At 45.5% G+C, this 16,581-nt stretch overlaps 2 protein-coding genes across 5 annotated transcripts; both read left to right on the top strand.

The window, feature by feature from the left end:
* Nucleotides 1-2,771: 2,771 nt before the first annotated feature.
* Nucleotides 2,772-16,453, top strand: LOC150067076 (nascent polypeptide-associated complex subunit alpha). Of its 4 annotated transcripts, none has more exons than XM_090327411.1 (8): nt 2,772-2,873; nt 3,484-3,555; nt 13,670-13,755; nt 14,201-14,278; nt 14,552-14,698; nt 15,050-15,178; nt 15,867-15,989; nt 16,320-16,453. In XM_090327411.1, the coding sequence occupies exons 2-8, from the start codon at nt 3,486-3,488 to the stop codon at nt 16,332-16,334; spliced, it is 648 nt and encodes a 215-aa protein (XP_090183537.1). In that variant the 5' UTR covers nt 2,772-2,873; nt 3,484-3,485; the 3' UTR covers nt 16,335-16,453. The 4 variants fall into 4 exon arrangements, with proteins under 4 accessions (XP_090183537.1, XP_090183533.1, XP_090183544.1 ...); XM_090327407.1 differs by having other exon boundaries at nt 2,870-2,960; XM_090327418.1 differs by lacking the exon at nt 2,772-2,873 and adding an exon at nt 2,890-2,951.
* Naca (nascent polypeptide associated complex subunit alpha) lies at nt 5,898-13,661 on the top strand. Its single transcript, XM_090327406.1, has one exon. The coding sequence runs from the start codon at nt 6,363-6,365 to the stop codon at nt 12,603-12,605; it is 6,243 nt and encodes a 2,080-aa protein (XP_090183532.1). The 5' UTR covers nt 5,898-6,362; the 3' UTR covers nt 12,606-13,661.
* Nucleotides 16,454-16,581: the final 128 nt, after the last annotated feature.

Here is a 16,581-nt window from a genome sequence, read left to right as displayed (position 1 = left end):
ATTCTAAGGCTACTAAGGCAAATAATGCAGTTTTACCAATTGCCAAAGTAAGTGGGAAGCAATATGTCCAAACTTCCATTTCAGCTCTCAATTACTTCAGTTGTAACTTCTCTTTCCCTCAGTCATTGGATTAGCACTCATAATAAAGCAGCAGCTTAGGAAAATTAACCAATTTCACCAATATAAGACCTATTGCGTTTGTCAAAACTCTTGAGACTTTTTACATATCTGTATAAAATTTTAAAGTTTTTTTTTTTCATGTTTTTATGGCATAATGGATTGAAAAGGATCAGATTTCTCTTGGCTGATTTTACAATCTAAACAAAATTGCTCTAGTTTACATGCTGTCTTCTGGGAAATGAGAAGCAAGCCATCAGGCTAGTGTTTTCTGTGATGCCATGAATATTTCCCTTCATTTTGTCTTTAACATTTTCTCCATTATCACAGTCCTTTTTGTGTTTTGTTTTGCATCAGACTGTAATGCAGTTAACACAATGAAACATTTCGTATTTTTCCTATTTTTTAAGAAAAAAATTAAAGTCTATTTTTCAAAATCCTTCATTATTTGAGCTTATGCATGCTATATGTTCAGTCTAGAGTTTTGTTTTGTGGTATGCCTGTCCTGGGGCTTGAACTTAGGGCATGGGTACTGTCCCTGAGCTGCTTTTGCTCAAGGCTAGTGCCATAGCACCACTTTCAGCTTTTCCTGAGTGGTTTACTGGAGAGAAGAGTTTCACAGACTTCAGCCAGGAGTATGGCCTAGTGGTAGAGAGCTTTCCTAGCATGCACAAAACCCTGGGTTTGATTCCTCGGTACCATATACACAGAAAAGCCAGAAATGGTGCTATGGCTCCAGTGGTAGAGTGCTAGCCTTGAGAAAACTCAAGGACAGTGCACAGGCCCTGTGTTCAAGCCCCAGGACTGGCAAAAGAAAAAAGAGTTCCATGAACTTTCCTGTCTGGACTAATTTCAAACTGCCATTCTCAGATTTCAGCCTCCTGAATAACTAAGATTACAGACCTGAGTCACCAGCACCCAGCTGGTTTTGTGTTTTGAGATGGGGTCTTACTGGGTCTCAGGCTGATCTCAAAAGTCATAGTCCTTCTGCCTCAGCCTCTGGATTGGCTGAAACAAAAGTTAGGTACAAACATTCCTTTGGCTGAAATCAGTCATTCAATTAAAACTCCTGAGTCCAGGCTGGGAGTTTGGCCTAGTGGTAGAGTGCCTGCCTAGCATGCATGAAGACCCAGGTTCAATTCCTCGGTATCACATACATAGAAAAAGCCAGAAGTGGTGCGGTGGCTCAGGATAGAATTCTAGCCTTGAGGAAAGCCCAAAGACAGTGCTCAGGCCCTGAATTCAAGCCCAGTACTGGGAAAGAAAAAAAAAAAAGAAAACAGTCCAAAATTATTAATCCACCTGGAAAGTGCAGAGTAACAAAACTGATACACTTTCAAAGGAAGACAATTTACATTTCCAGAGAATTTTAAAATACGTCAAGTTGCTAAAGTATTTGAATTTTAATGTGAAAGTCCTTAAATAAAAGCTGGATTATTAACCCGTAAACTTAATTGCAGAACATATTGTGCTCATTAAAAAGTCAATGTTTGCCAGGCATTAAAAGCTCAGGCATTAGTGGCTCATGCTTGTAATCCTAGCTACCCCAGAGCTGAGATCTGAGGATCCCGGTTCTAAGCCAGCTGGAGCAGGAAGGCCCAAGAAACTTTATCTTCAATAAACTATTCAGAAAAAGGCACAAATGGTCCTGTGGCCTAAGTGGTAGAGCACTAGCCTTGAGCAAAAGAAACTCAAGGACAGTGGCCAGAGCCTTAATTCAAGACCCAGGAGGGGTCAATGTTATGAACTGGAGGCATGGCTTAATTGGTAGAGCCCAGCTAATGAATGAAAGCAGCAGGTGCCAACCAAAAAAAAAATGGCCCTGAAGAGAACAGAAATATGCTATTCCCTTTTCTCTGATTTGCCAACTCATTGATGGTTAGAAACAAAAGAAATTAAACTTCCTAATTGTTGTTTTTTTTTCTTTTTTCTTTGTGGTTCTGGGTCTTCAACTCGGCTTGTTCCTGAGCTCTATCAGTTCAAGGCTACCGCCCTACCCCTGCAGCCACAGTGTCACTAATAGTTTTCTGGTGGTTAACTGGAGATAAGAGTCTCATGGACTAGCAACTCTGGAGGCTGAGGTGTGAAGCTGCTTCAAAGCCAGCCGGGACACTAAAGAGCCAGAGACTCTTACCTCCAGTAAAACTCTAGAAAACTGAAAATGGTAGCCCTGACTGAAGAGCTCAGGGACAGCGCCCAAGCCGAGTTCAAGCCTCATGACCCATAAAAAAAAAAAAAATCTCACGGACTTTCCGGGCCAGGCTGCCTTTGAACCATGGTCCTCAGATCTCAGCCTCCTCAGTAAACTAGGTTTACAGACATGAACCACAGACGCTTAATTTATTTTTAAACTTTTTCTATTCCGTGGCACAAGCTGGGATGACACGTGTGCACCACCACACCTGCTGCACTCACTACTTCCGGAATTAGTGGCAGGGAAATAGGGCCGTGGCCACTGCAGGCGCACCTTGAGCCTCCCGCGGGAAGAGAAGGGAAGGGCTACTGGACACGGCGTGGAGGACGGCCTAGGCCAGCGCATCCGGTTAAGACGAGCCTTATTTAGACCTCGCTCCCAGCCCCGCCCTGAGAACAACCGGCTGGGCTCCCCGAAAGGAAGTGTCTGGCCGCCACGCTCGACCCGGAAGCAGATCAAGGTCCCGCCTCCTTGGTGCCGGCTTCCTTCTGCGGCACAAGCGTGGGTCACGCACTCGCCAGTTCTCTCTCTGCCGCCATCTTGGCTCCGCGTCCTTCGCGCAGTAAGTCCTGTCTGCGCCGCTACTCTATCCGCAGCCATCTGCCTTCCTTGAAGGCTGGGCCTCCCGGAGGAGTTGAAAGTTAGGAAGGTTTGGAGGCTTTGGGAGGGGCTATCGCGTTTCTACTTGTCTCTGGGCAAAATGGGGTCTGCGGTTGAGAAGTAGGACATACGGGCCGCAGGCGGGCAGGAGCCGTGTTAAACCTGAGGTCGGGGGCGGCTTCCGAGTCGCCACGAGGTTACGGCGGATCCCAGCATTGGAACTCCCCCAGCGCCGTTCCCATTGTGATTTAAGGCAACCTCCGTCCGCCCAGCGCTTGGAAGTGGTCCAGACACGGTTCCGGGGCGTTCGGAGGGAAGCGGGCTCCGAGGGGGTCTTCCTAGCTCCGGAGCCGTCCCAGACTCCCTCGGGGTCAGTAATTGGAATACAGCGAGTCCGGAGCTCGGTGAGAGGAGATCTGCTTGGTAGAAATCTGAGTCCCAGGTTGTCCCCCAGACCCTTGTGATTTGTTTTCTTAACAGCCCTTCGCAGAGATCTTAAAGAATACTTGGCTCTGAGTTGGACAGGTTGAATGCATGCCAATCAATTCAGGCCTCCTTTTTATTCCCTTCAGAAATGCCCGGTGAAGCCACAGAAACCGTCCCTGCTACAGAGCAGGAGTTGCCACAGCCTCAGGCTGAGACAGGTAGGTGCCAAGGGCCACCCCCCTCCCATTGTTCGTAATGTCATTTGGTGGGTAAAAAGAGGAAATGACATTTCTGCTTTGTAGAGTTTGCCATCGTTAGGTAATAATGACAGAGGTTGTTGCTTTACCAGGGCAAGAAAAAGCACAAAGTTAACTGCTGTCTTGCAAGAACTTGCGAGGGGGGTGGAATAAAAATACAAATTCTAACCTGCTTTGTGCCTTAAAAGTTCTGTAGACCCTCCACCTCCAGGAAAACTGAGGGGAGAGACTTAGGACTGGATGACACATAGGCAGGCCAAGATCTGAGCTTTGGGGGAGTTCAGCCAGCAAGTTGCATCAAGGTTTTACATAGCAGGCCTTGGCATTGTGCCTTCATCACATGTCTGGGTGAACTGGATGTGGTGGTAAATGTGTCCTATCCAACTTCAGAGTCCTGCTAGGTCAGTGAGCTGAGATATTTCTAGTATACTGGAGTAGTGCCTTCCTATTGTGTGGAGTCCAAGATTGAAATGAGGCTTTTCTGGGACTTTGTTTAAATTAATCGATGTAGAATTGTGTGAAAGCACATTTTGTATTCTCATAGAAGCATGTCTTCATAGGAAAGTAGGAAAGAAATTTAAAATGGTAGTGTTACTGAATCAGTTGTAGAGAGCTGAAGGATCTCGCGAAGGCTATTGGTTCTATTTTTTTGTGTGTTTTTTTTTTTTAATGGTAAATTTATATGTGTATGTTCTACATGCCACTCTAGGACAATTTGTCTCATTTTGAAGTTAAAATTATTGAAACCATTAAGGTTCCCCACCTGTCTGACTTTAGCAGCTGAAGGGATTAATACAGCTGCTAGGGAAAACAGGAGGGAGATGTCAGAGCTGCTTAATGAGCAATATGGAGCTGTCTCATTGAGTTTAATTTTAGAAGTGTTGCAACTTAGATGAATTTAGAAATTCTGGTTCCCAACTTTAAAACTTCACAAAGGAGGCTGGGAGTTGGCCTACTGGTAGAGTGGTTGCCTAGCATGCACAAAGACTTGGGTTCAATTCCTTGTCACTACATACATAGGGAAAAAAAGCCAAAAGTGGTGCTATGGCTCAAGTGATAGAACTCTAGCCTTAGAACATAAGGACAGTGCTCAGGTCAGGCCCTGAGTTCAAGCCCCAGGACTGGCCAAAAAAGCTTTTACAAGCATTGTATATTAATGCTGTTAAACACTCCTTGTTAGTCTTAAGTTTTTGCAAAAGGCTTATATTAAGGGAATGACTAACTATAATTAGTGTTTCTGTAATGAATGAAGGAGCTAGCTCAGGGAATTGGTTTGCAGCATCAACACAAGTGATTTGGACTTCATCCCACTTTTAGGTCCACTAAAAAGACAACATCCCATGTCTTCAACTTAACCGGTTCTTCAAGAAAAACTAGTTCAGTCACTTCCCTTTCCTATATATAAGAACCTCAATTAGCCGGCTGAGGTGGCTCACGCCTGTAATCCTAGCTACTCAGGAGACTGAGATCTGAGGATTGCAGTTCAAAGCCAGCCCAGGCCCTAAAGTTAGTGAGACTCTTTTCTCCAATTAACCACGAGAAAACTAGAAGTGGGGCTGAGGCTCAGAGGTAGGACGGTAGCCTTGAGCTGAAGAGCTCTGGGACAGCACTTAGGCCCAGAGTTAAAGCCCTATGACCCCCCAAAAAACCTCAGAATTGGCCAGGAGTATGGCCTGGTGGTATAGAGTTGCTACCTAGCATGCACAAGACCCTGAGTTCAAATCCTTGGTACCACATACACGGAAAACGTTGAAAGAGGTACTGTGGTTCCAGTGGCAGAGCGCTAGCCTGTTTTGCTCAAGGTCAGTGCACAGGCCCTGAGTTCAAGATCCTGGTCTGGCCAGGGAAGGGAAAAAAAAATCTCAGAATTAACTGGTCTAGTGGATTGTGGATTTGAGTGCCATAAGCTTTACTTTTTCAAAACTTACCTTTAGTACTTACATTGTCTTTTGAATGACAGCATATTTTCCCCCTTTTTTTGTTTTGTTTTAATGCATTGCTGGATATTCGTCTGTTTAGAATGAAATACCCAGATTAAGGGGTAGGATCTAGAATATTCTCTTACTTAGTCATCTCCACTTCCAAAGTAGATCTACAGGGTGTTAGAATTTCATAATGCAGTTCCCACCCTTGTGACTAAGCACCTTCTCTGAGATCTAAATCTTCTTGGATTGATGTCTGAAGAGCTAACATTCTTGAGAAAAGGGAATATGGAGTCTGACCCATTTGTAGTTAAGTGTTGTTTTGTTTTTGCTTTTTTCCTTTCTTGTTTTGCTAAGTAAACAGGCTTAAGGAGAGTAACACTAAGTATGAAATTGTGAGTTTTCCAGAGTATGGAAAACCTTTTTCCTCACTCAGCTCTGATTCTCCACTATTATCAGTACTCTCTGCCAGCCTTGTTGGGTTTTTGTTTTAGTTATTTCATGATGCTTGGTAGACAGGGTAGCACAGCTGTTGTAATTCTCTTTGTAAGAAAAGACTTGGGAATGCAGAGTCTGCTTCAGTCTTTCCATTCAGGAGAGGGCACCACTGAAAGGGCAGAAAGCAATCTACTCCTGGTCCTGTGCTCCTTATTTAGAGGTGATCTAAGACTTTGTGCCTATTTTCAACTAACTAGTTTTGGTAGAACTTGGAGAGTAGAAGCTAGAAAGATTTACTTGACACTTGACCAATGAAGTATGTTTGGAGAGAGTTAGTGTTGCTTGTCACCTTCCTTTGTCTAATCCTGTGTGGTGACCTTCAGTCTCAGATTTAAATACATTGTTCCTATGAGGCATGTTGTATCAATTGGGCTGCACAACTCACCTTTTTTTCCCCCTTCCCTTTATCTCCTTTTTTGCTTTTTCCCTCCAGCTGTGCTTCCTATGTCTTCAGCCTTAAATGTTGCTGCTGTCTTAGGGCAGCATGGGTCTCCCCTTCCCCCTCCTTGCTCCCTGCCCCCCCAACAATGTCCTGTAGCAACTGCTAACCAGCCTTCCCCAATCCCTTCACCTAATATTGCCTCAACTCCTTTTGAAGTTACTTTTCCCCAGCCATCCTCTGGAATGCCTGTGGAGACTGTCCCTGACACCCCAACTTTCCTACCACATCTAATAGGTCCTCCCATCTCCCCAGCTGCATTAGCTCTGGCCTCTCCAATGATAGGTCCAGCTCGGAAAGGTGCCCATTCTCCTTCAGCTCCCTTGTCTCTGGTTGCACTGGCTCCCCACTCCATTCAGAAGAGTTCTGTTTTCCCACCTAATCCTTTTAGCTCACTTCCACCTGGTACTGTAGCTAAGTCAGGATCAGTTACACCTCTGTCAGCTCCCATTGCTCCCTCAGAACAAAAAAATTCCCCTTCTCAGGATCCCTCGCAGGTAGTCCTTAATCCAAAAGGCACAACTCCACATCCTCCAGGCGTAGTCAGTACCATACCTCCCCACCTTGTAACTCCCACGGCCTCTGTTCAGCCTGGATTGACCTGTGCTAAGACACTACCCATTGATCCCTCAGCCATCACTTCTCAAGTTCAGACTGTCCCCATTTCCTCCGTTCTGACCCCACAAAGCATGTTAAGCCTGAACCTAAAAGGGCCTGTTAGTGGACCTGCTCAAAAATCTATGGCTCCCAACATCCCCCCAGCTTCTCCTACTCTGGGCTCATCTATCCAGCCTGCAGGTCAAAGGGGTCCCAATACTCTGTCAGACCGTGCAGTGAATACCATTTCTTTAGATAATTCTTCCCAGGAAGCCTCTTACCTATCTCAGAAATGTGTGATTTCCTCCCTTCCTTCCAGAAAGGAGCTGGTTCCTGATGCTGGGATTCCTCTTACAGTGGGTGTGTCAGCTTATATAGCACAAACTGTTGACAAAGACCCTTCTACCACCACTAGTGCAGCTTCCTGCAGCCCTTCTGAATCCTTAGATAAAGCTTCATCTGCTACCTTTGAGAAAGCTACTTGTATGTCTCCGGCAAATTCATCAGATCTCATAAGTAGTAAAGAACCAACTTCCCCTGCCAACTTAGTTCTACAACCTGTGGCTCGTAATGAGCTTCCTACTTGGGTAGCATCGACTCCAGGGGTACCAGCTCCTCCGCTGCCAACTTCCGAAGACTTCAAAAACAACCCCACTTCAGTATTAGCAAACATAGGAGCCCCCATTTCTCCAGCCCAAGCAGGACTTCCTGCCAAAAGAGAGCCTACTATACTACCTTTAGCTCTGACATCCCCTAAAACGTCTCCATCTCTTGAAAGTACATTTCTGGAGGAAACTCCTGAACCTACTCTAGCAGTGGAAAGTCTTGTAGGGCTTCTCCCTTTGGCCAAACCAGCTGTTTCTACTGCTGCTTGTCTGGGTCTTAACTCCCCAACTTCTATAGGCAAGACCAATTTTCATACTAGCCCAGATACTACTAGTCTGCTTCTCAAAAGTTCCATCACTACTCCAACAGTGGCTGCCTTTCCTTTGGAAAGTTTTGATACTGCAAGAAATACCAAAGGTACCTCCATTCCTTCAACTACAGCCAACCTTTTTCTAGAAGAAATTTCTTTAGCTCCTAAAAAGCACACAGCTCAGGGTACTTCGACTGGTACTGCCTTATCTTTAGTTCCTTCAGTCTCTGAAAGTTGTCCTGTAGCTCCATGTATAGCTTTAGCCCCCCAAAATGCTACCATGGCACTGACCTCTGAAATTCCCAAATCTGCTCACTTTCCTACTCTTCCCCCAGTTGAGATTTCTCTTACAGGAGCAAAGAAAGTTAATAGTAGTTCTCATATAGCATTGGCACCTTTGACTTCCTCTCCTGAAGGGCACCCTGATGACTCTGTTGCTTCTGTTACTGCATCTTCCAAAGGAACTCTGACAAACCTAGATGATTCTCCATCTTCTATAAGGACTGTGTCCTCTCTGGCTAAAGTATTGCCATCCAAGAAGGATTGTTCTCTTCCTGCTGGGAATCTCTCATCTCTTCCTCTACTTGAGACTTCCTTCCTTCCAGAGGCCAGTCTTTCTTCTCCAGGCTCTAAAGACTCACTAAACAAATATTCTCCCACTCTTCCATCCCCAGAAGGTGCAGCCCCGTTGTCCAAAGACATACCCACTCCTTCAGCCTTGCTTTCTCCCTTCCCCCAAAAGATGGTAGGAACTGTGGCCCCTATTCCTGCAGTTGAAACTCCCACTTCCAAAGGAGTCTTCCCCACTCTGGCTGAGATTCCTTGTCCCCAAAAGACCCCAGAAACACCCCACAAAAAGGTCTCTTCTGCATCCCTCAAAGAGGCTCCAGAAAACTCATCTCCTAAAAAGAGCCTGCCCACTATGGCCTGCAGAGATACTTCAGAAACTCCACCTCCCAAAAAGACTCCAGCCACTGTAGCACCCAAAGAGGCCTCAGAAACCCCATCTGCCCAAAATGCTCCTGCCACTACAGCTCCCATAGAGGTTCTAGAAGTCCCATCCCCCCAAAAGGCCCCAGCTATTGCAGACCCCAAAGAGGTCCTAGAAACCTCACCCCCAAAAAATGCCTTAACAGCGCCCAAAAAGGCCTCAGCTACTTCAGACCCTAAAGAAGCCTCAGAAAACCCACCCCCAAAAAAGGCCCCAGCTATAACTCCCAAAGAGGCCCCAGAAACTCTACTCCCAAAGAAAGCTCTGGCTACTGCAGCTCCCAAAGAGGCCCTAGAAACCTCATCCCCCAAAAAGGCCCAGGCTGAAACCCCCAAAGAGGCCCCAGAAATCCCACACCCAAAGAAGGCCTCAGCTACTGCAACCTCCAAAGAGGCTCCAGAGACATCCCCCCAAAAGGCACCAGCTACAGTCCCAGGAGCCTCATTCCAAAAAAAGGCCCCAGAAACCTCATCCAAAAAAAAGGTGCCAGCTATAGGCCCCAAAGAGGCTTCAGAAACCTCACCCCCCAAAATAGTACCAGCCACTGTAGCCCTCAAAGAGGCTCCAGAAGCCCCACCTCCAAAAAAGGTACCAGCTACTGTAGCCCCCAAAGAAGCCCTAGAAGCCCCACCTCCAAAAAAGGTACCAGCTACTGCAACCAAAGAGGCCCCAGAAGCCTCACCCACCAAAAAGGTACCAGCTACTGTAGCTCCCAAAGAAGCCCCAGAAGCTCCACCTCCAAAAAAGGTACCAGCTACTGCAACCAAAGAGGCCCCAGAAGCCTCACCCACCAAAAAGGTACCAGCTACTGTAGCCCCCAAAGAAGCCCCAGAAGCCCCGCCTCCAAAAAAGGTTCCAGCTACTGCAACCCAAGAGGCCCCAGAAGCCCCACCCACCAAAAAGGTACCAGCTACTGTAGCTCCCAAAGAGGCCCCAGAAGCCTCACCTCCAAAAAAGGTACCAGCTACAGCAGCCCCTAAAGACGCCCCAGAAACCCCACCCCCCAAAAAGGCCAAAGTAACATCCCCCAAAAGGGTTCCAGGAACCCCACCCCATAAAAAGGTCCCAGCTATAACTCCAAAGGAGGCCTCAGAAATCCCACCTTCTAAAAAGACCACAACTTCCAAAGAGGCCCTAGAAACTGGGCCCCCTAAAAATGCCCCAGCTATTACAACCCCCGAAGAGACCCTAGAAACCTCACTCCCAACAAAGGCCTCAGCTACCAAGAAGGCATCAGAAACCCTACCTTCTAAAAAGACCACAACCTCCAAAGAGGCCCCAGAAGCTGTATCCCCTAAAAAAGCCCCCAAAGAGACCCCAGGAACCTCACTCCCAAAAAAGACCCCAGCTACTACAGCCTCCAAGGAGGCATCAGAAACCCCACCTTCTAAAAAGACCATAACCTGCAAAGAGGCCCCAGGAACTCCACCTCAAAAAAGGACACCAAGCACTGCAGCCCCTAAAACTCCAGAAATAGTGTCCTCCAAAAAGGCCCCAAAAGCATTATCTCCCAAAAAGGCTCCTGCTGCTGCAGCTCCCAAAGAGACCCCAGAAACCCCACCCCCAAAAAAGGCTCAAGCTGCAGCATCCAAAGAGGCCACAAAAACTCCACTCCCCAAAGAAGCCCCAGAAACCCTATCTTCCAAAAAGGCCCCGAAGTCTCCCAAAAAGACTACTGCCACTGAAGCTTCTAAAGAAACCCAAGAAACCACACTCCAAAAAAGTGCCCTAGCCATTGTAGCTCCTAAAGAGGCCCCAGAAATTCCATCTCTCAAAACGCTCCCAGCAGCCTCCAAAGAGGCACCAGAAACCCCATTTCTCAAAAAGACCTCACCTCAAAAGGCTCCAGCCACTGCAGCCACCAAAAAGGCCACAGAAATGCCAGATCTCAAAAAGACTTCAGCCACCAAAGAGCTCCTAGAAACACCATCTCCCAAAAGGATTCCAACCACTGTGGTTCTTAATGACACTCAAAAAATCCCACAATCTAAAAAGACCCCAACCACTGTGTCCCCCAGAGAAGCCCCAGAAATCTCATTCCCCCAACGGGGCCCAGACCCTGTAGCCCCCAAAGAAGCCCCAGGAGCCCCACCTCAAAAAAGGGCTCCTGCCACTGCAACTCCCAAAGGAACAAAAACTCTGCCCTCTAAAAAGACTACAGCCCCCAAAATGGAGTCAGAAACCTCATCCCCCAAAATGGCATCCTCCAAAAAGACCACAACCCCCAAAGAGGCCCCAGGATCCCTGTCCCCTAAAAAGGTTCCAGCCACTGCAGCCCCCAAAGAAGCAGAAGAAATCCCACCCCCTAAAAGGGTCCCAGCAGCTTCAGTTTCCAGACAGGACTCAGGAACCCCATCCCCCAAAAGGGCCCTAGCCACTGAAGGCCCCAAAGAGGCCTCCATTTCTCCACCTGAAACTCCACCCTACCCAGAAAAGTCCTCAGCCACCCCATCCACCACAGGGCTCCCCACTGCCCCCATTGAGATGTCCACTCAAAATGCCCCAGCACTTGTATCTCCCAAAGGGATCAGCAGTGACCCAATTGTGACTTCTTCCCAGCAGAAGGCCAGAGCCACTACAGCTCCTCAAGAAACTTCACCATCTCTCAAAGGCACTCCCACTGCCTCAGTTGTCACTCCTCCCCCCCAAAAAGAGGCTCCTGCTACCCCATGTCCCAAAGGTTCCCCCACTCTCCCAGCTGGGACTCTTTCCCCAAAAAAAGTCCCAGAAACTTCCACCTCTAAAGGAGTTCCCACTCCTTCCCCTCCTAAAGCCTTTGCCTCCAAAGAAGCCTTCACTCTCCCAGTTGAGACTGGGTCTCACAAAGAGGCTGTATCCACAGAGTCCTCCATTCCCTCAGCCATTGCTCCTCCCTTACCCAAAGGTTCCCCAATGTCAGTCACTTGTGCTATGGCTACCACTGCCCCTCAGATATCTGAAGGGCGCCTAACAAAGAAAGGCCCTACAACTCTCAAAGGAGGAGTACCTCTTGGCCCAGCTCCAGGAGATGCCAAGAATTCTACTTCACCTAAGTGCTCAGATCCCTCAGCTAAGAATGAGACTAAAGAACTCGCTTCTGCAGTAGCCCCATCCTCTCAAGTGACAGTCCCTGTTCAGAAAGAGTCTTCAAAGACTTCAAAAAACCACCCTGTTTGTCCTGCAAAAGGCAAAGATTCTTTGCATTCTCCAAAGGGTCCCTTGTCTGCCAGTTGTGAGTCTAAGACATCTACCCTTCCAGCAGCAGTTGCCCCCAAGAATGTCCTTCCTAAAGCTGAGTCAACATCTGTCTCTTCAGGACCCACTCCACAAGTCCCTCTGTCTCTCGCTCCTTCCCTAGTTCCCCCTCTGCTTCCTAAACAGCCATTTCTTCCATCCTCACCTGGACTGGTGCTGGAATTGCCCTCTAAGCCCCCAGCCCCTGCAGATGAGGATGAGTTGCCGCCTCTGATTCCCCCGGAACCAGTCTCTGGGGGAGTGCCTTTCCAGCCGATCCTCGTCAACATGCCCACTCCCAAATCTGCTGGGATCCCTGCCCCAACCCCCTCTGCCAAGCAGCCTGTTTTGAAGAACGACAAGGGTATTTGCCTTGGTTTGCCGTGTGCATGGTGTGTCGCCCACACCCCTCTTGGGGCTACCCACCAGTACTAACCATAAGATGCGTCGCTTTGTCCAGTATATCTGCTTGAGTTTGGACATAGTACATAGAATGGTAGCTTTAAAGTGCAAATCTAGGAATATAAAACTTAGTCTTGGTTTTCATCATCTCAGTGTTTTATGTCTTGCCTAATGTCCAGGCTAAGCTCTGGATCTGTCCTTTTTATTTAACTGATCTGACTTGAAAACCAAGATCTACCAAATATTTAATTTGCTCTAATCCTTACCACATCACTAACCTTTCTCCCTGGGCCTGGGATTTACTAAAATATTGGGGAATCTGGAGCTATACTCATATTTCTTTTTACTTGAACATAGTAATGACCAGTTGCCCAGGGATTCCCTTTCCTTAAGAATGTAGAGGACTGTTTTTTCTTGCCTGAAAATGGTTCGGTGTATGTATGCTTTATGACCCAGTAGTAGCTTTCAATGCTTGACCTTCCAATTGTGAGACATAAATTAAGTTTGGAAGAAATTGTGGGAAGCACATAATGACTAGTGAAGAAGGTGACTATTTGGACTGAACAAAATTGAGACTCTTCCAGTGATGATGGGATTAAATTGCTAGTGTGACTAGTCTGAGAAAGGCCAGAGTATATACAACTGCTTCTGACCTCCACCATAGTTTAAAAGATAAGAAAAAAGTGCCACTGCCTGTTTTCTCTCTGCACTGTGATACTTTTCTTTTTTTACTTCATTATATGTAGAGGGACTCTTTGGCTAGAACTTTTCTGGGATGGTTATGCTATAGAGTAAAATTTGGAATTAAAAAGGGGCTTGGTATGTGTGCTGAGAAATGAAGAGCTTAAGGGGAAACAGCAATTACATTCATAAGCTGTTTGGCTGAGTATCATTACTGTCCCTCATTTCTGAGGGTAGCTCTTAATGCATATCATTGGTTTATGACTTGAGTTGGAGACTGTCAAGCTGGTTTCATATAAGCCATTTAAATTACATTAACTTTGTAAGGCCTAGCTTAGGCACACCAGAGTGAAATAGATTAAAGTCTTCCTTAAAACCTCTGCTATAAAAATAGTAAAAGTTGTTTGTCGTCTTAGGGTCTGGAACAGAATCTGACAGTGATGAATCAGTACCAGAGCTCGAGGAACAAGACTCCACACAAGCAACCACACAACAAGCCCAAGTAGGTATTCTCTTGCTCTCAATAATTGCAACAAAGGAATGCTAGAAATGCCTGATGTGGGTGGTCCTGGAGGCAGGAGTGTTTTCAGTTGAAGGCCACCAACACTGTGTCTCAAAAGGAAGAACTAGAGCCGGGCACTGTAGCTCACATCTGTAACCTAGCTACTCAGGAGGCTGAGATCTGAGGATCAGAGTTCAAAGCCAGCCCTAGCACAAAAGGACCAGAGACTCTTATCTCCAGTTAACCTCTAGAAAACAGGAAGTGGGACTTGACTCAAGGGTAGGGTGGTAACCTGGAGCTGAAGAGCCCTGGGACAGTTCAAGCCCCATTACCACCACCCCCACCCCCACACACACACAAAACCATATGGAAGATTGTGGTGTCTAAATACTCTGTGTCATTTAATTTATAACTATTCTTTTTAACTTATAATTATTCTTTTTAGTTGGCAGCAGCAGCAGAAATTGATGAAGAACCAGTCAGTAAAGCAAAACAGAGTCGGAGTGAAAAGAAGGCTCGAAAGGTAAGATAAGTTACAAAGAAAAACTGGATGCTAGTGGCTCATGTCTGATGCAGTCATAACTACTTGGGAAGCTAAAATCTAAGGGTCCTGGTTTGAAGCTGGACCAGGTAGACAGATGTCTGAGACTTACATCTCCAGTTAACCAGCAAAAAGCTGTGGTGATGAAGCAATTTTAGAGTAGAGGGTGTGTGGTAGAAATAATCCATGGATTATTATGTTGCTTGCTTTATAAAGCTTCCTCCTAAAATTAAAAACTTATGTTTTATTTTGTAGGCTATGTCCAAACTGGGTCTTCGACAAGTTACAGGAGTTACTAGGGTCACTATCCGGAAATCTAAGAATATCCTCTTTGTCATAACAAAACCTGATGTCTACAAGAGCCCAGCTTCAGATACCTACATAGTTTTTGGGGAAGCCAAGGTAAAAAAGTAAAGCTTTCTTGGGTGTTAATCTAAACTAACCCTATTTTTATATTATCTTATAAAAGGACTATTCTGTGCAATATTGATGGTTAGCTGCTTCATTTACAGTTGTGATAACCAGAAATCTCCAGATATTACCAAATATCCCTTGGGGGATACAATCATTCCTAGATGAGACTGTAAACCCAAGTTATTTCTGTAGCAATATTCTGAATGAGGGCAGTTTATGGCTGTGTAGCATGATACCTGAAATGAATTTTGAGGGAATTTTGAAGAAGTATACATGGTTTTTTAATGGACTGAAAATTGATCTATTCACAGTTGAATGAATGTATTCTTTGCCCTGTAGATTGAAGACTTATCTCAGCAAGCACAGTTAGCAGCTGCTGAGAAATTCAAAGTTCAAGGAGAAGCTGTCTCAAACATTCAAGAAAACACACAGACTCCAACTGTACAAGAGGAGAGTGAAGAGGAAGAGGTACACCGGGAACTCTTACTTGTAAAAATCTGAGGGCTGGGAATTTAGCCTAGTGATAGAGTGTTTGCCTCATATTCACAAAGACCTGGGTTCAGTTCCTTCATACCACATGCATAGAAAAAGGCAGAAGTGGTGCTGTGACTCAGGTAGTAGAGCTCTAGCCTTGGAAAAGCCCCAGGACTAGCCAAAAAAAAAAAAAACTGGGGCCAGGAATTTGGCCTAGTGGTTAAAGTGCTTGCCTAGCATGCACGAAGACCGGGGTTCGATTCCTTGGTACCACATACATAGACAAAAGCCGGAAATGGTGCTGAGGCTCAAGTGGTAGAGTGCTAGCCTTGAGAAAGTCCAAGGACAGCGCTCAGGCCCTGAGCTCAAGCCCAGGACTGGCAAAAAAAAAAAAAAAAAACTGATTTTTTCTGTATAACAAAATGTTTTAGTCCAAAGCTGGTGGCTCATGCCTTAAGTTTTGGTTAGTCAGGAGGATTGTGGCTCAAAGCCAGCCAGGTCAGGAAAGCCCAGTTTAACCACAAAAAAAAAAAAAAAAAAAAGCCAGAATTGGCTCCAGCTTTAAGCAGAAAGTGAGTTTTAAGCATCTCCAGAATTATATGATTTGGGTTTATATGAAGAATTAGATTCAAGAGATTCTGTCTTATAGGAACTGGTTTATTAAGAATTTTCTCTCTTGTAGGTTGATGAAACAGGTGTGGAAGTTAAGGACATAGAATTGGTCATGTCACAAGCAAATGTGTCAAGAGCAAAGGCAGTCCGAGCCCTGAAGAATAATAGTAATGATATTGTAAATGCTATAATGGTAAGTCTTCCTGTTTTTGTTTATTGAGTATATCAGCCAGATACCCTAAAACATGTTGTGTATCCTGAGATAGCATTTAACTAACATTTGATCTTCCTGCCTCTGCCTTCAAGTATTGGGATTATAAGCATGCACTAACACAGCTTATGTCTAAATCTTTCTTAAATCCTTAGCTTCTGCCTTGGTGAAGAATGAATGACTTTATTTTGTGTGATAGCACCTAAATTAGAAGCCTCTTTCCAAATCCTACTTTTAGTAGCTTTAGGTTTTAGTGACCAGAATTCTCACTTTGCCTGTAAACTACTTCTAATTATGTTTTTTCTTTTACAGGAATTAACAATGTAACCATATGAAAACAAGGACCCTTTTTTTGTGTGTTTGTGTTTTAAGAGGGTAACTAAAGCTTGGTTTGAAATTTGTACTGTTTCTATCATTAATAAAGTTATGGCTTCTTGTTGGATGAACTTAGTGTATTATCTATTCCCCAAAAGTATTATCAATGACAAGCTATCTCATAAAGGGAAGATTTTTGACCATAGTATAAACATTAGGCATGATTAACATAGGCCTACTGAGTAGTTAAGATTACAAG

This window comes from Megascapheus bottae, chromosome 2, assembly GCF_031878675.1.
Source record: "Megascapheus bottae isolate mThoBot1 chromosome 2, mThoBot2.hap1, whole genome shotgun sequence".
NCBI classification, from domain to species: domain Eukaryota; kingdom Metazoa; phylum Chordata; class Mammalia; order Rodentia; family Geomyidae; genus Megascapheus; species Megascapheus bottae.
Note: the sequence above shows the minus strand (reverse complement) of the source record. Positions and strands in the feature narration are given on the sequence as shown.